Consider the following 19,279-nt stretch of genomic DNA (forward strand, 5'->3'; position numbering starts at 1 on the left):
AATCAACTAACGCCACCTGAAGCCCAAGGATCACAACCATTGACTGTTTTTTTTTGTTGTTGTTGTTTCTTAACGCCCCCGTTTTCAGATTTATTTTATGCTACTCAAGTTGCATACATTTGCCACTAGAGGGCAATCTATAGCAGCTTCCTCCTGATCTTCACTCAAACAGGACTCCGTTTTCTCACACATGGAAAGCTGAGGTAAAAAAAAAAAAGCTGAAATCATTAACATCTACAGTCCAGTTCTGTGCTGGCCGGCAAGCTGAGTCTCATGTAAACCATGTGAGAGCTAGTCATAACTTCCTGTTTTCACAAACAACCATAAAATAGGCCGAGACGAGATGCACACTGACACACAAGCATACACACATACACACATATATAAACATACTGCTGCTGACCCAAACCAGGCCTAAATGAGTGCTGCCAGCTTCTCTCATGTGGTCTCTCTGTGACGCTAGCTGGTCTGACTGCTGGATTAGTTTCTCCTCACAGCTGCTCCACATCCCCCGGCCTGATGAAAGGCTGCCTGTCTGTCAACACGGGGACAAAGACAGAGAGACCTCGCCACATGTGTAATTAGCATTGCCTCACAAAGATTATAGATCATCTTGAGGAGATAAATGCCTCGCTCACTGTAATTTCTCGATCCCAGAATAGGAAAGTTGACAGAGAGAAGCCACAGAATGCAGGAGAGCAGCCATCGCTGACAGGGTTAGATGCAAAACATATTTAATTCAAATCACAATATTCTTTCAGTCATTCATTGCAACAGCTTTGATTGATATGTACAAAATTATTTAAAGGCTGCAAACATGTGGTGAGGTGGTAATTGAACAGTCTTTTTTAACTTCTTTAAGGTGTGTTTGCCTGCTGCTAATGGTGCCACTCATCACATTAACACCTCAAATATAATGACAGGAAGACAAGAGAATCTAAATCATGGTTCAAAAAGCATCAAGCTTCTTCAACTTCTATACACAGGATGATCATGTATGCATCCTCTGAAATAAAACTTAAACAATCGACTTTGTAAAATTATTTAAAACTTAATATAAACAGACTGACATTTTTACTCTTCTTCATTAAGGCTTACACAATAAAACAAAATGAGACAGAACAAACCAAAAACCAAAATAGCTTATCAAATGCATAGCATTTTTTCTTACAGACAAACTGCACATGAGGTGCAATAAGAGAAAAAAAAACTCTAAATACAGGATAAAAAGTATCGTTCCAAAACTGGATGTGTCAATTTATGGTAAAATAGCTTCATAGTTAAACCCTGCAAACCAGCAAAAATGAAAACTGATTTCATGACTATTTTACTCAAAAAACAATATTTCTGTCTGTCCAGTTGTCCCTGTTTCAATTTGATTGAATTTTCGAACATAAAATTGTTTACTTTCAAGGCAGAAATTTGTGAGAGCCAACACAATTATTTCCACATGGTGGATATTTTTGTTATGTTAGGAAACTCTCAAACTCTTCCAAGTATCAAATTTAGATTGGCTTCAGGACTCCCAGTCGACAGGCATTAACCTGGGTTGTTTAATGATGATAGATGGGGAATGAAAATTGTAGTTACTCCTTTTTTGTTGCCCAACGGTAACATCCACTCAACAATAAAAGACGTGACATTCTTCCAGTCTGAAGTCTAGTTCCACGTCCAATTCCCAACAAAATTCCCCATTATTGTCTGGAATGGAGGGAAATTCCATTTAAAAAACCTCAAGTTTTCTACTGGAGCAAGACAAAAGGCACGTTAGTGTAGCCTGAGGAAAGATTAAGGCATCCACTGGCAGTCTCATATCCCTAAAGATGATCTTTATGGCCACCTAACTGACCGTCTCCAATTTGTTTGAAGCTTTCATCTATTAACACTTGTGTGGAAAGCTTTTATGAGGCATGAACTGTGTGTTTGAAGTCGTCATTTAATTGGAGGCTCAGCTATGAAAGAGGAAGTGCCAGGAATGATCGGAGGTCATATTTGCACTGTCTCTGCACTGATAAATAAACAGCCTTTGTTCACTTTTCACTTTCCCAGCTGCCGCTCTACAATCGCTTCCTGGATTGGCAGCGTCTCCTCTTGCAAGGTCCTATGGGAAAATGAGTCCCCCTGTGACCTCGGCCTGCTTTGAAAAAATTGGGCCGTCTCGTTGGCCTCTTCCTGGACGGGGCTACCGAAGGCGTCATCTTGCTCTGTTCCATCGCTGCCCAGAGACGTTTGGCTAACGTAGACGACGATGACGTCCCCACTGAAATTCATTACTTGACCGCTGGAGATGAAGGTGGTGTTGTGGTTTCCAGACACCTGACCTGTGGGTTGAAGATTGGGAAAGAAGGAAGAAAAAAGTGTGAGAAGAGGAAAACACAAATGTATGAGAATGAAAATGGGAGTCATTGTATGGCAATTGTCAACAGATCACTTCCAGAGGGAAAAGGCAGCATATAAGCTAGTTTACTGTCCACAAGCAGTGTTTTCCACCAGTGTTATATTATGTTGATGTTGTTTTATAAATCAGCAAAGTCCTACTCAGTACAGTGAGCAAAGGTGACTGCTTGACTGGGGGCCACTAGACTGCTGCCTCAATGACAAAGCTTCACTAACGACTACAAATGTTTTACTTGGATCAATTATATGTTCAACTAAAGCCTCATTTCCACCCAGCAGTCCAGTTTGGATCAGTACGCTTAGGTACAGGTTGGAGCCTGATCTTGTTTGAATTTCCACAGCCAACTGTGCCCCCTCATGGTAGGTAGCATGTAAGCCGGATGCGGATGGCCATGTCGGTTACGTAATAGTGAGACACCATGGCAGTGTGACACAGTGTACCCTGCTAATAAATCCAACAAAGAAGAAAAGCGCAACACAGTAAACAAAGATCAACGATGGAAGACATCCAGCAATTTGTCTTCTTTGAGACTTCCAAGTGGCTGTTGCACGGTGAGTGGCGAGTCTTTTGACCAATGAACTGACTGCAGTGTTGCAGCTCCATCTTCTAGGGTCAGATTTGTATGTCTGGCACCTCTAGGTAAGGATACCAAAAGGCCAGACAGTTCATCTCCACAATTTAGGGACCTGTCCAGGGATTAGTCAATGGAAACGCCACAAAATGTATGCTGTACCGAGACTTCTTGGTGGAAATGGTGCCTGTGATTCTTGCGCCACAGGGCTCCATTCACCCTGATTACAAGTTGTACATTTGCTAGTCCTTGACTCAAGAGTTAGGAGCATCTTATGGTGTTGGAAAAATGCAAATTGAAATCCAACAGGTGGCAGTAGAGGGACGCGTCCTACAAAAATGACATGATAAGCGTTGAGTGTAAAGCCAAAATATGTACAGCTCTCTCTGCTGGCTAATAAATGTAAAGGTCATAAACCCCAACTCCTCCGTTCTAACAGGTAGACAAGGTTCAAACTGCAGCATAAATACATGTCAAATTACTTATTCTCAAACAAAGTTTCTGTCTTTATATTCAAGTGTTAATTTTCCAGGGAAGTTTGGTTTTAATAATAAAGTACATTTCGAAATAAGAGAGGATGTGATGTCACGATCAACAGCTCTGTCAACATATGCACAACAAAATGCGACAACCTCTGGTGTAAAGAGTCACTGAACTCTCCGTAGCCATCAGTGTCTGCTTCGAATCAACACAAGAATCTGTTTTTCTGTGGACTGTACCCACCTGAGGGCTTTTCGGCATTCTATTTGGTAAATTGAAACCATGTTTTGGCTTAGCGAGCGATACCAAAAAAAAAAAAAATTCCACTCAGCAAATAAAGACCTTAAACACACTGTTTTAATAACTGTTGTAGCTCATTATAACCATGACTTGGGTGCTAACTCTGCTGTCTCTCCTGTGAGCCTATAGCTATATGTATGATTTTTTTTTTTTGGCACTTCCTGGAAAAATTTAACCAGAAAACGAAACTGGAACATCTGATGAGTTTTTGGAATTGGGAGTATCTTATTTAAAAAAAAAAACAAGTAGGCCAGAGTGACAGTCCTTTGTTATATGCAGATGACTCAGCATTTCCCACTGTAACTGATATAGAAAATGACACGCATAAATGACACTTTATTGAGCAGTGTGGGGAAACGTGTATATATGGCTTCGTGAGGCAGTAGCTGCCAGTTTCTTTCCTACACACTGGCCAATAGAGCTTCCTTAATTTATGATGTAAGCAAAGAAGAGGCTATGTCTTGGCTAACCTCAGATGACAAATGGACGGTGGGTGTAATGACAATGCAAGATGACCACAGCGACATGGACCGCCATATCATATCCTCTCTGCCCTATTTGCTTCAGAGTGCAGCCGTTTTTGGCGTGAGAAAGTAAGGACCTCCAAAAACAAGCTGTTTTTCTCAGAGTTTGGGATTTTACAGAGATGGCTCAATGCATATAGGTTTTAACTCTTTGTAATACTTCCACCACTAAATGGCCTGTTCCTGTTTCCCCAGAACTTTCTATGGTTTTCTTGACTTCATCTGAAAACCTACCACATCATCCCTGCCTCAACAACATGTGTAAAACTCATGTCTGCATGTTGTTAACAAATGAATTCCAGCCAACCAGGTGAATTAGGGAATAAACAGTGTGTGTTTTTCATTTTGTAAGCCATCTTTCACCACATCGAGCCTCCGGTTCCTAATTTTATCCAGCCTCCTGTCTGACTTTCCAGCCGACAGAACAAGCAGACCGACCCTCTTGTGACTCACAGCTCATGCCTCGTCTATTCACACATTCTGCACACACACACACACACACACATACACACACACACACACACACACACACACACACACACACACACACACACACACACACACACACACACACACATAATCACAATAAGCAAACAAGGTCTGCCAGACGCCTCCACTCCTACACATACACACATAAACTGAAAAGCACACATAGCCCCTATAAAGTTGCAAACACGGTCAAACAATCCTACACACACACACACACACACACACACACACACACACACACACACACACACACACACACACACACACACACACACTCACATAGAGTGTGTCTCTGTGTTCCCCGATGTGAGAGTCTTTTCCCGGAATAGCAGTCTGAGGGGTCTAGCTTGAAAATATGTCGTTTCACCGCAAGTTTGAAAACAAAGCTCTGAGGAATCTGCTTGGGTTCTGTTGTTTATCCTTTCTAATACCAAGCTGATTCTTCTGGATGCCCTACAATTGAAGCGGTACGGTGTATTGACAGAGTTTTAAACTGAGGACTGAAGATGAACTCCTGTAGAACCCAACTTTTCTGCAATCACAAAGAAAACCACAATTGTACACAGTTCTTCACAAAACCTTCCTCATTTAACCTGGATGGCTGCCAGTTCAAATCCTCAAGTAGTCAAGACATAAACGGCTCATTACTACTGTTGAAGTGCCCTTGAACAAACTGTTCCGGTAAAACGCTGAGTGGTCGACGGATAAAACCATTTTAGCATAGCTTCGATGTGGGAACTGAGACCTAATACTTAAGGTGGTCAGAGAAAACCTCTTGACCTGTGTTTGATCTCTGCACAACATATGTGGGAATCCATTTTATCACCTGTCTTAACTGCATGATGGGAAATCGTGTAAAAATCCAAGCATGTAATTAAAGTACCCAGTCATCAGTGAAAGTTAAAAAAAGTCTTCAAAGGTCAAATATGTGTGTGTTGGGCGGGCACAGAGCTAAAAGTATTACTCAAGCAGCACACATCTTGCTTCAATTAAAGCAGTGGTCACTTTGCGCAACCCTATGGAACTCTGGGTAAACAGGAGCTTTGTAGATGGCGTACTTCACACTGACACACACACAAACACAACAGTGAAGGAGTGTGGTTCTGGTGGTTCACCGGCTTTTCAAACACTCATATCTTATTCCCTCTGCATGTGTGGTCCAACTATCAATACTGGCTTTAATAAAACATATTTCTTGGACGCAATCGCACAAACTTGGTATTCCTCTCTTTTGAAACCAATACTTTGTTATAAGTCCTGTTCTGAATATTCACCTAATAACACCCCAGTTTGAGCTTACCAGTGGCCTTGATCACACTGTTCTTTAAGATGTTTCCCAAAGATTTTTTCTTACTTTTTGGCAGTGAGTGTGTGTGTAAAAGTCTCTGAAGAAGAAAACAAGCTCAACCATGTGACAGTGAAAACTTTCCATTTTAACCAACAAAAATTCACTCTGTTGTTCTTGGTGGCTATTCCCACCTACTCTGTGGAAAAAAGAGAAAACTGAAATGAAGTGTATCAATCCCTGTGTGGGTACGAGCCTGTGACAGGACAGTGACGGCTGCCTATACAAATACAAAACACAGAATCAACATGGCACATGTAACTGTGGTCACATGCAATAAGCTTTTATCCTTGAAGTACACAACCAGTACCTAATTAGTTTTAATCTACAGTGATGAGTGGTTACAATCCTGCGCAGAAACTATGGAATCACCAGTCCTGGATGATGTTCGTTCAGCTGTTGAATTTGTAGAAAAAAAGGCAAGTCACAAACAAGCCACCAAACTAAAGTCATTAACAATGGCAACTTTCTAGCTTTGAGAAAAAAAGGGCTCAAAACAAAAATGGTGGTAAAAAAAATGGCATTTGTAGATCAAGTCAAGTGAGCAAAAATAGGATAACACTCAATTATGAGAAAAGGATTGTGAAATCTTCAGGTACATTTCATCATTAGTCGGATTAAATCTGCTCCTTAGCCTGCAGTCAAAAGTGAGTGCTCACACCCTGAAGAGCTGCTGCACCAAGTGGACTGACACAACTCAAGGCTCTGATTTGAGAAACATCAGTTAAAAGAAAGAATTTTCTGTAAATGTCAAATAAAAAATTAAAAAGCACAACTTAATGTTGGTTTTTGTTTTTTTATATAAACAAAAAAACAAAAATCAATATTAAGCTGCCCTTTTTAATTTTTTATTCAAGATTTACCATCAAATTTTGATTATTGTCACAATGGGGCTTTTTATGTTGATTGTGACATGGCTCAAAAGAAATGGGATAATTATATATATATATATATATATATATATATATATATATATATATATATATATATATATATATATATATATATATATATATATATATTAATATAAATTAATTACTTTTGAGCCACACCACAATCATACAAAAGAGGCCTGATTGTGCCAATAAACTTCTGTCTGACCAATTGGTAGCCGGCAGTCGGTGATGTCATCTTTTTCAGTATTGACTCAGCTCGCTTGGAACCAGAGCGGAGTAGGTACTAAAATTGGCTTGTTTTAGGAGATACCAGGCAAGTGGAAACACCCTGCAAATTGAGTACAGCCCAGAGTAGGGCCAAGGTGTGCTAGTGGAAATGGCCCTTTATATGATGAACTCTACATTAGACAGACACATTAAAATAATAAAAGTTGGTCAAAATTATTTGTTTGCAAGTTAATTATTAGTGATGTAGTGTTGACCTACAGAGTCAAAACTGTATTTTAGCACTTAAAAATGTCTTATAATTTTTGGTTTGCTTTTTGTTTGTTCGTATTTGCTGGCAGAGAGGGACTTCCATACAAACAAGTCAAAGTCCTTGTTGTGCAGAGTTTGACATTTCACCCACCTGAGGTAAGAGTTGGTTCAGACAGCTGACTATGCAGACTCTCAGGGGAACAGTCGAGCCCTGACTCCACAGAAGACAGCTTGTTCCCCCTGCTGTCCCCCCAGGAAAACCCTTGGCTTTGCTCTGGACTCGAGGCCTCACTTGGTTTGTCCTGGTAGAGATCTCCCACAGACGATGAGGTCTTCAGAGGGCTAACCGAGGTCACCATGGAGCTTGTACTGATCCCTGTTGAGGTTGAATCTGTGCTTGTCAGTCTGTAAAAGTCCTCCTGTTTTATCTGGGAGCCCTCAATCAGGTCAGGTCTGAACTCTGGTCTCACCTGAGCTTGAGACAATGCTAGGCAGAGTTCAGGATGTGGACTGGATGGAGGGATGACAGGAGAGGTGTGGAGGAGAGTAGGGGAAAGGGAGACAAGAGAGGCAACACCTGTCTCACTCTTGAAAGAGACCATTTTTTCTTGATCCCCATCCCCTTTTTCTGCCCTTACATTCTGTTTTTTCTCCTCTCTCCCTCCTTCTCCATCCTGCACTCCACATGAGCAGCCTTGAGTCCCTGAACTCACCACCTGGCTACAGTCCTCATTCTCCCCTACTTCCAGTGGCTCCCGCAGAGGAGCAACACACACACAGGAGCCTGCCAGGAGAGGGGACACACTCGCAACCTCCTCATCTTCTGACACCTCCTCAGGTTCTCCAGATCCTTCACTCTGCTCCTCCATCACTGCTTTACTTTTGCTCACTTCTTCCTCTGTGGGCGGCAGCGACACCTTCACTTCAGGGACAACAGCGGGAAAGGTGCACGTGGGATCATCAGCAGGGCTTTGGGGCGCCTGGCAGATGAGTTTGGTCATCTCACATGGCATACACTTTGGGCCCCCAGGGCCACCTCCTATTCCTCCTCCTCCTACTCCACTGTGGTAGAGAGGTGCCAAGGTCTCCTAGGATCAAAGGCAGAAAGAAAGAGATGCTATCAGAAAACGTTTTCCTTTTCAGGGTCACTTTGAAAAACTACACTTATGAAACCCTTCTCCACTTTCTGGGACACATTCATTCTCTACTTGCACAGTTCTTTTGAAGGGTTTTGTTGTTTTTTAACTGAGGTCAAAGTTTACCTGTTGTATCCTTGTCCTTTTCAGATTCTGGACACAGGATCGCAGATTTACTGGGAAAAGAAGGAACACACTGTGAATAAACACAAAATAAACTTTAGAAGCAAACTCCACGAGATGCTCTGCGTTCTTCATTTAATTTCTTTTAGGCTGCAGATTGCTCTTCAAATTCATCCCTTAAAAGGAGCTAATGCTAACCACAGCCTAAGATTATGATTTTTGTCGTGTAATTTATGTCTCTATTCTCCAAGTATTACAACTCTTAAGATAACATCACCTACCAGAGAGCAACTTGAGTTTGTCCTTGTAGCAGAAGAGGAGCAGGATGAGGAGACACAGAACGGTGATGACTGACAGCACAGACACTATCACCCAGGAGGGAGCTGCTACTGCACAAGAGAAATTCAGAGCATTAATATTAAAAAGCTCCCATAAGTGCCCAACAAATGTAATAAAGACACAAGTATCTTCTATTGATTTAACAAACCAAACTTCTATTTCCAACATTTACTCACATTTTAAACTTGAAGAAAAACAAAAAATCTGGTAAATCATTTGGAACAAGTCTTTCAAATGATTCAAATCAGCTTTACAATGTGTCTGTCTTACCAGAAATTGGTGATCCACAAACTGCATCATCTTGAGCACTGCCTGGCTTGGTTTCACGCCTCCCCTGCGCCTTGCAGCTAAAAGACACAAAACAAATGAAATAACACAGTGAAGGAGCATTTTCGCATCAGGAAGTTTAACTCAAACTGTCTGCCAACTTTCCACCTTCCACACTCTGATCTGCAATGACAGAGAACAAAAAAAAAGCACATTGAGAGAGATATGAATCTTTCTCTCCATCGTCATTGGTGTCATCACAGATTCAGCTTCAACTAAAGTCTGGTCCAGAGTTCCAGAGGAAGTGGTTCAGAGTATTACTCATACCATCTGGATGGTGGTGAAGCAGGGGACAGTGGCTACACAGCTTTTTCCTTTCAAAACATTAAGTCTCTGACTGCTTATATGTGTGTGTACAGATTTAATACTCACTCAGTCCATGGTTTGCACTCTTCTTCGTTGCTGTCACCAGAGAAAAAGCCTTTTTTACACTCAACACAGCTCTTCCTCCCATGAGTCGACCCTGGAATCACATTAAATCAAACTGAGCTTTGTTTCTGAGTGACACATTTTTTTAACAGAAGTTTATCGATTTTCATATTTCCACAAAGGAAAAAGTCCCATTGCATGTTTCAAACAGAGTGTCACATTTTATGTCAGTGAGACGTGTTTCATGTTAGTGTGTCTCACCAATTTCCACCGTGAGTCCATATCCAGGGCTGCAGGTGGGGATCCTCTCACAGTACTCACAGTTGATGAGAGAGCACTGGAGGCCAGGGAGGCAGTGGCACGGCTCTGCTGCCAAATGGTTCTCTGGATTCTTCATAAACCCTTTACCTGGAGTGCAAAAAGTCAATATTTCAGTGTGCTGAACTCACTAAACTAACCAAAACTTTACTGCCAAAGGATGAAATGTTGGGGTCACTTTTTTGCTGAATTACATCGTTTTGATTGTAACTTGCAATTTCATTGTCGCATCTTTAGAGAGAGTATGCCAGAGAGCACTTGATTTTTTGATACCCTTCATGAAAGCTAAACCATTAGTCATAAAAAATAGCATAATAGCATAAAATAAATTCATGGGGAAAACCATGGATGGTAACTTTTCTTTGCACTGACAGCGTCCCAAGAACTCAACCACTATAACAACCTCACCTACAACAGACCAGGGCTCCAGGTATTAACAGTGCTGACACTATCATACTACTACTAGTAAGAGGGAGAAGCATAGAGAAAACAGGGAGTTTAGTCTCAAGGAAGATGTTAATAAGACAGAGAAAGAGCAGAGGAAGGATGAGAAACCTGTTCAGGTCTGAGCTCATCCCTATAGGGTCAAGTAAGTTGTATGCTTTACCTCCTCCACCTCCTGACATTTTTTTCAAGTTACTTTAAGATTTATTTATGATTAATTCTAAGTTTTTATGGGCATTTTATTCTTATTGGACAGAACAGAAAAGAGACAGAGAAAAAAAGAAAGTCGGCAGAGCATTGTACGTAAAAAGACGGGGAAGGCTGAGGAATGAAAGTTAACCTAACTTGGTTCAACCAAACCTCAATGGGGTTAGGCTGAATGCTCCACTTCCTATTACTTCCCATTTTCTTGGGGGAAGAGGACAGAGTTGAGGGAAGGTGTAACAGAGAGGTCAGGGAAGGCAGAGTCAGGGCACAATGCTCTTTAAACCAGGGACCCACCAAATACTACCACACATTCCTTCGCAAGAAAGTAGGAGTTAAAAACTTTTGAGAATTTTTTTTTAGGATTTTAAATCATTGTTCAAGCTGTGCGTACTAACCTGGGTCACAGAACTTTTGTGGAAGACACAGCATCTTATCAGTGAAGCCCGGCTGATATTCACCATGGTTACATGTGACACATGTTGTCTGCTGGGAATCAGTGCAGTCAGAAAACACTCGGAGGCCTGGGTTTAGAGTAGAAGAGGAAGAAACACTGATGAATATATCAAGCTGTGTAGAATAAAGTTCACCACTAAAAATTTCATTAAAGAAAAAAAGCAGAACAAAACAAACCCAAGTAGAGTCCCTTTCCCCTGGTTAAGTTGTGCGTACTACATGACAATGTGACTATAAATGCGATGTGAAAATGAGCGGTTGTGATAATGTGGGCATTTCTGAGCCATATTTGGAACACATCTTCCTTTTTAAACATCCTTCCTCTTTTCATTAAGGATCTTTGAATGGAAATCTTTTTGTATCTGATGCTTTATCCATTGAGAAAACTAAATATGAGCTGGCTTCATCTCTTATGTGTGTGTGTGGTTTTTACCTGGTCCACATTTCTTGCAGCACCTGGAGCCTTTCTGGTATTCTGTTTCCTCACACTGGACAGATTTGGAGTCAGTGTTCTAAAAACACAACAAGACATAGATTATGTTTTATTTCACATTCTGGACATTTTCTACATGACATGACAAAAAAAACTTCACAACTCATTTTTTTTGGAGGAAATTTGAAAAAAAAAAAGGAAAGGCTGCCACAAGGCAAGTAGAGATTGTATCACTTGTTGAATCATAGACATTTCACATCAATACTTTTTCTTCTCAGGTATTTGTGGAAGTTTTTCATAAGTTCATCTGTCTAATCCACATGTGATATTTTGATAAGCCAGTGAGTAATGACAGGAAGGCAAGGAATAAAACATTTCCAAGACATGCCCAGGAATACTTTCCACATGCTCAGAAGCACCTGACCACAGCGCTGTCCGTCCTCCAAACCAGCTAACTAAACCCTAATAGTTCCCAGTTACATAAGGTGAACCAAGTGGAACTAAACTCATCAACTCCAGTTGGCTTGGACGGAGAAAACTTTTGGCTGCTGACTTTGTTTGGCAACATGAGCAAATGATCCATTTGTCCATGAGAGGAGCGGTGAGTAAGAGATGAAGCTGCAGATGGCAAACAGATCATAACCACTCCCACCACGGCTAAAAATCAAAGTTAGAGCCTGAGCCAAGGAGGTGTGCTAGCCTACTGCTAGCTAACACAGTGACAGACTGTTTAAAATAAGCTACTCTGTTATTTTACATGCAAAGCTTTTGGTAAGATCTCACAAGTTTATTAATGCAATAATGACACATACTGGGGAGCACAGGGCTAAGACAACAACGCTAAAAGCCTGATAGCAGTGAGCGCATGTTAGCGTCTTAGCCTAGCATTAGCATGGAAAATAGAATAAGGTCTGATGCAAGTGTCTACAAAGGTGCACCACATGGTTACATGAATGTAGGTGGTTGTGAAACATGGGAGTTAAGGGGTCTGTATTAAGTTTGTCCTTTCTGAGCTACTGTAGTGATCTTGTTTGTTACTTTCATATTTTACATTAACTCTCCTTTATTTAATGTTGGCTTTAGCATGAGCACTGAAAAGCATTCTGTTCTTCGTAAAGCAAATGTCAAACTATCTCTCTCACGCACGCATACACACACACTGTACACACCCTGCAGCCACCCTAAATTAGGGGCTGGTGAACTCCTCGCCACATTGCTGAATTAGAGAATCTGGCTGTTATGACAGAAACTCTGCCAAAGCCACTGTGTCTAAATCTGAACAAAGAAAAATACAACATATAGGTCTGACTGCACTCTGACCTCGGACAAACGTCCATCGTTTTCTTAGTCAGCCCTTCTAAAAGCTCCTTGTTCCCATGAAATTATACACTAGACGAATCGTTCTGTAATTTGTAAAGTGAAGAATTGCAGGTACTGTAATGTCCAGTTACACTGAAAATGTGACAAATCCATTTCCCTGCATCGGCTGACATTTAGAAGACGTACTGTCTGTCATTATACTTGGTGGCTGTTTTTTTTTTTTTTTTTGTTCTCTATGGTTCATCAGTGCGGCTCAACCCCAAACCAGCTCATTGTATAAGCACAATATGTCACATCATGGTTTCATTCAATCCACTTTAAGTGATCTTTTAAAGCAATGTGTTGTAGTCATTTTATTTTCAACTACACATAATGCACTGAATTGTTATTGATTTTTTTTTGTGTTGAAGCTTTAAGTATCAATTTGCTTTTTTTTTCTCATAGCTACGAGCTAGCTAGCTAATCCTAGCAGTTAGTTTGATTTCATGTATGCAAACATTCCTCTCCCAACACGTTTCTTATTTCTGTAATTTTTACAAAAACTTTTTCTATAAATCAACTTGAAACTACTCTTATACCTTATTTAAAATCTAAGAAAGTCAATATTTTCAGTTCCATTAGGAAAGCAATTGGATCAAAATGGAGCATTGTTGTTTTGGGCCTGTTCATCTTGCTCTCTTTCTCACACCTCCACTGTTTTCCGTTTAGTCTCTGTGTCTCTCCTTCTGTCAGTCTGTCTGACTGTGAGGCCTCAGGCTACAACAGCGTAGAGTGAGCACTGCCAGGCGTTTCATTAGCTCCACTAAGCCTCTCACACATCAGCCCGTCTTTGTTTTACAATCCAACCAGAGGATAATGATGCTCTGACCGCAGCAATAATTAGAGCCATGTGCTGCAGCGGGGAGAAGTGATAGAAGGAGGAAAGGTTCCCAAGATGATAGATAGATAGATAGATAGATAGATAGATAGATAGATAGATAGATAGATAGATAGATAGATAGATAGATAGATAGATAGATAGATAGATAGATAGATAGATAGATAGATAGATAGATAGGTTCATAAGCTCTTAAAAGTTAGTGGTATTGAATCTACTCAACTAGGCCAGAGTGCACAGGAAGCCAAAAGAATGCTGGGAATTGTATTTTTGTTACCGCCACATCTAAACATTTGGTCTCAGTTATGTGGGGCTTATGTTTTTTTCTTGCTAAATATATATGTAAGAGGAAAAAAAAGCTGTTCCACCCTATATGATTATAGGTTATCATAACGGACAGGACAGGACCTCTAACCTCAGAGCTAACTTTATCTGCTGACTGGATTCAAGTCTGAGAATCAGACTTAAACAGAAATTGTTGGATTGATATGTAAGGGTGAAAAAACTTCTCTCCTTCTCACTAACTGTCCCTGGCTGCTTTGTTTACCTTTTTAAAACCCCTCATCAGGTGTGTGATCCTATCAAACAGCAGCGTGACGCACTCTGCATTCCATTCGCTGACAGAGCACCAGAACATTTGCATAACGGCCACAGCAGCCTGAGGCACAGGGCCAAGTGAAGCAAAGTGTGTCTTTTAGGCTTTCATGGGTTTCAGCTATCCACGATAAGGAGCTATAAAAATGGAATGCACTACAATTGAATCTTTGTGCAATGTTTGCACCTGTGATTAATTCTTTTAAAGCTATAAAAGAAATCCTTTGAAGAGCCACCTGCACAAATCAGGATATTTCATGAGTAGAAAATCTTGTTTGTACTTTAGGTTCTTGAAAAACTGGAGTCTAGTAGTTTTCAAGTAATATGCTGTTCTGTAGAATGAATAAAACATTGGTGGCACAACAGTTTCTCCAAAGTGCAGCCAAACCTCAAGAGCTCAGCTTTGTGGCAGGCTGCAGAATGAGCTATCCAGATAAAATTATAAAACACACTTTCATTCTTTGGAGAAGCTCATTTTATAAGTTATCTGATGTCAACAAGAAGAGATGTGATATCATGCATGCCAGCTTTGAGGGTTCCTTCTGTATCCTTCACTGTAACAGCGGTGCAGTGACAAAATAGCAAACAAAATTATTTTGCTTTTTACATTTGTAACTTTTTCCTTCACTTACACATCATGGCACTGAATCAGTATTTTGGCTTCACTTTTTTATAAGGCAACTAAGGCACACATCCATATTTATTTACAGCCACTGACCTATTCCAACATGTTAAATGAGTATGCATTTTGCTTATGCATTTAGTCCTTCTAATCTATTTTTTTTCTGACTATGAAAATGAAAAGCAAGGTTAAGAAATATCCTGCAGCCATGTCTTTCATACAAAGAGGAGGGTTAGGCGTAGGAAAGTGCCTATGCAGGTTCATTTTGACATAACAATAGTGCTGCATGCAGTACTGTCAGAGATGACTTGTGAATACAAACATACAATCCTTTACAAAATCTAAAAAAAGAAACACAGTATGTTGTGCACATAAACCGATGACTTCCAGAGCTCCAGCAAGGGAGATTCCGTACAAATAAGTAGTTGTGAAATTTTCACTGACGGTAATAGCCAGCAGCCCAAATACACAAAAAAAAATATGAAAAAGCTTAAGCAATGGAGATGAAAATTAAAAACACATCCTTACAAACGTCAGCAAACAAGTCCAAACAACCCAATGATCTTGTTGATTTTAAAATTGATGATGAGAGCAAAGCTTTACCGGACTGTGTGACAAGAAAAACATCCTATTATCATTTCCCTTTCTCAACACAGAGCTCCTTTGTTGTCAATAGCTGCATGTTTTATCCATCAATTGAGCGTCTTTGTTGTCTGCAGCATGAAATCAAGTTTGGATCTGCAGGCCTGGGGCAGTTATTGCTCAAAATGAGTCAGACGTAACACTTCTAACTGATGTGATGGATGGATGGCACAGTTAAAAAAACACATTACTGCAAACTCATAAGGAAAATAAATGCACAGCAGAGGGGTTGTTGGTTGAACTTTATATGTGGCTAATGCTGGTTTATGGTAAGAGAAGCACAGCTCTCTGTGCATGTACTCCTGACCAATCAGAGGTTAATGAACTACTTGGAAAGACAAGTGAATGAATCCACAAAAGCTCTGTCTTTTCATTGACTTTTTACACTTCCACATCTTGAAGTAATCGTGAATTGCTCAATGTGACACAGACAGTTGGAAATGAATTTGGAATGATCGCATGAAGCGGTTCAAAACCAAGAAAATGAAGGGGAATTCTTTGGGAATACTGTGAGTCAGTAATGGAAGACCACGGTGAGAACTAACCAAAGCCAAAGGTTTGCCTTGTCACCTTAAAGCATACATGAAAAATACATCTCCCCTTCCATCCTCTGACTCCTCCAGCAGGAATCTGTATCTGCTTCTCTGTGCACTCACTGTTACCACTACTTTGACAAGCCGTGAAGAACACTTCTGAACCTTTAACTCTCTGAATCTCTGCATGGAGCTGCCTTAAGATCAGCTCTTGCAAAACATTCTGCTAAATCAGAGAAGGGAAAAAAAAGAAAACGTAGAAAGAGAGTCTGTTCCAGTCACAGTCATAACCGTGTTGGCTTACGGTAACACAGGCAGGGCCAACAGGCAGTGATAGATCACTGGTGCCCAGCAGTCCCACCACTACAACCACATCTTATAAACTGCTCCACCTGGTCAGAGTTAGCAGCTCGGACTAAACAACAACACGGACAAAAGAATGTCAAAGCCATTCACTTTTTTCCCATCAGCTGAGACTGTGTGTTGTTTTAGAAAGGCAGTGATTTTCTGATGAAGAAGACACTGATATCCCTCTCATCATCTGTTTATTTTCAGTAAAATGTGTTGCTGTGTGCAGGATGTTCACCCGCCTGAAGCTTTACAGTGAATCACATACTTCTGGGTAATAAAACTATCGTTAGTTTTAGCGGTAACCCTCCTGAATTCCTGTTGGACCATTTTTCAGACCCCACTTCTCTGGCGAAGCTGGAGGGGCTCCTGATGAGCCATTTGGCCCGCGCTGGGCCCCTCTGGACCAGGGGAGAATGCTTGGTTGGGGAGAAACGAGCATCCCGTTGCCAGCGGCGTGTTTGCGGTCAGAACATTGGAAGTGGACTCGGCCCAAACACAACTGTTTCCAGTCAGTGTCCAGGCGTAAAAATGCAACCCCCTCTCCTTTTCCCCTTTCTTTCTCTTTGACCAGCTCAGACTAAAGTCATCTGTTGAATTCACGTGTTTTAAACAACATCATTGCTGATCTATTTACTAAAAACAAATAAACCGTCCCGGTTCTTTCTACTTTGCTTGTTGATCTTTGCTTGTTGATCTTCTCACCCCCTTTAGAGCAAAGCGCAAAGAAAAAAGTGAACAGCGAACCGCATCGACTTCTAAATAAAACAATTTCTCAGAAGAATCAGACGGAAGGATCAGAAGAATGAACTACAAATGTATGCGTGTGTGTTTACCTGTGCGTAAAAGCTGACAAGGACGCACATCATCCAGCCTCGCACAATCCACCGTGTAGAGCTCGTTAGTGTCATCTCTGCTGCTTTTTTGGGAGAAACTTCTGGTTTAAAAAATGTTCCTTCTCAGCACAAAAACAATGCCTCTTCGCTGGTATCCAAATCTAAATCACTGTCGTCTCTCGTGCGTAAGAGTGGCAGGTCCTCCGCGCCGTCTCACAGGACATTCTTGCGCCTTCATTCCCGGTGAGGCAGCTGCAGGTCCCACCTCTCCTCTGCCCTCATCTTCCTTCTGCTTTCACCCACGCGTTGTGGAGGAAGCTGCATGCAACAGCTTGTAAAAACTGATTCGAGAGAAGAGAGGGAGAAGGGAGGGAACTCCTCCACGTTGTCATATGTGAGGAAGTTCATCCCACTTCTCTTCACTCCTGACTCTCAGCACTGCTCCCTCTCTCTGTGAATGAATGAGTGTATATGTGGCATTTGAAATAAATAAATGTAATCAGATAAGAAACTTTGCATTTGGAGCGAGGCATGTGGCCACTCCAAGATTTCACTCCCTGTATGTACCATTCATCATTAAAGAAAGGGAGTGGCATATTTACCGGGTCCTGGAAAAAAACAAGCATTTCCCCATCTCTATCAATCGTTTATTTAATAGTATATTAAATGTCTCCAGAGAAATAGAAAAGCTGTTTTCTTCTCCCAGGGCAGAGAGCTGGGTGTGTTTCTCTATGAATTTGCATGGCAGAGTCAACCAAGCCAAACTTGGCAGGTCATGAGAGGGAAGGTCTGGGAGAGTGGAGAACATGTTCTCTTCAAGGTGACAGTTATGCAAATATTAAATTGCCTGCGTGGGCTCTGCATGGAGGAAAAGAGGGGGAGAGGGCTCCGCATGAAAGCAGAGGGAGAAAGGTGAAAAAAGGGAGTAAGAGAAGTCTAAATCTCAAGGCCCAGAAGAGAGTAAAAGTTATGAAAGTGAAGAGAGAAAAACAAACGTTTACTTCCTTTAGCACACAGCACTCATCTTATATTCAAAATATTTACACAACAATAAATTTGCATAGCTTACCAACAATCTGTAGAGACTGGCTCCAATTGAGGTCTTAGGAAAGATGAATATATATATTTTTTGACCTCATATGGAGGCTGATTAGGGGAAAAGGAGCCGAGTAATGAGGGTTTTATGTTGTGCCAGTGGAGGTAATGGGCTCCACTCTCCCCCTCTTTCCCGTAAAAAACATGCTGAGAAAAGCTGTTTCAGCAGCGAGGCCTCACTGCAGATTGCACAGTAGCAATTAAGAACCAGATTGAACCTTTTTAGCAATCAGAAACCTCAAGCTGACTAAAATGCTGAAGTTAGCATCTGATCTTCAGCTTTCATTCGACTGTAAAGTATAAGGTTCAGAAAACCAGGTCCTCATTCAGAACCACTGTGCCTAGACTTGTTGGATGTGGACTAGATTTTATCAGAAGGTCCACAGACCTTTTCAAACACAGTCTCAGATTAGTCAATTTTTTATTCTGCTAGTGAAAGTGTAAAAAAGTGAGATTTTAGTACTATTTCTTACTTCTAAATCACTTTGGGCCTGGTGATGAAAGCAGTGAAATCTGCCTTTTGCATTTACACAAAAAGAAAACCCATTTCTGCAAATGTGTTTTATAGTTTTTAATCTCTCAGAGATGATCTAGCCCAGATCAGGACATGGTCTACTGTAGTCAAGCATTAAAAAAAAACAAAGCAAACTGCTGTTTTTGCATGTCTAAAAATAGAATAAAGTTAAAAAATCTGAAACTGTGTTTTCAACACTTTCTTGTACAATGTGGGCTGGATATGATTTGTCTCTGTAGACAGACTCTTTGGCTGTCAGGACTGTTTCC

General features: G+C 40.9%; 1 protein-coding gene across 1 annotated transcript; it reads right to left on the reverse strand.

Annotated features, from left to right (window-relative positions):
* Window positions 1-822: 822 nt before the first annotated feature.
* Window positions 823-17,689, reverse strand: tnfrsf11a (tumor necrosis factor receptor superfamily, member 11a, NFKB activator). The gene is made up of 10 exons (XM_074693715.1): window positions 17,402-17,689; window positions 11,630-11,708; window positions 11,139-11,264; window positions 10,036-10,182; window positions 9,778-9,868; window positions 9,349-9,425; window positions 9,021-9,128; window positions 8,743-8,792; window positions 7,632-8,568; window positions 823-2,321 (listed from the first exon to the last, which is right to left on the reverse strand). The coding sequence occupies exons 1-10, from the start codon at window positions 17,474-17,476 to the stop codon at window positions 2,038-2,040; spliced, it is 1,974 nt and encodes a 657-aa protein (XP_074549816.1). The 5' UTR covers window positions 17,477-17,689; the 3' UTR covers window positions 823-2,037.
* Between the last annotated feature and the right edge of the window lie 1,590 nt (window positions 17,690-19,279).

The sequence above is a fragment of the Halichoeres trimaculatus genome, unplaced genomic scaffold (genome assembly GCF_033239565.1).
Source record: "Halichoeres trimaculatus isolate MK-OKI-2021-1 unplaced genomic scaffold, fHalTri1.1 fHalTri1_scaffold_18, whole genome shotgun sequence".
NCBI lineage: Eukaryota > Metazoa > Chordata > Actinopteri > Labriformes > Labridae > Halichoeres > Halichoeres trimaculatus.

What these genes read in the sequence shown, in the direction of transcription:
- tnfrsf11a (XM_074693715.1), bottom strand. Translation starts at nt 17,476, where the DNA reads ATGACACTAACGAGCTCTACACGGTGGATTGTGCGAGGCTGGATGATG. An exon ending in ACAAAAGTTCTGTGACCCAG is followed by an intron (nt 10,183 to 11,138) that starts GTTAGTACGCAC and finishes TTTGCACTCCAG; the next exon opens with GTAAAGGGTTTATGAAGAAT. An exon ending in AAAGGACAAGGATACAACAG is followed by an intron (nt 8,569 to 8,742) that starts GTAAACTTTGAC and finishes CTTTGATCCTAG; the next exon opens with GAGACCTTGGCACCTCTCTA.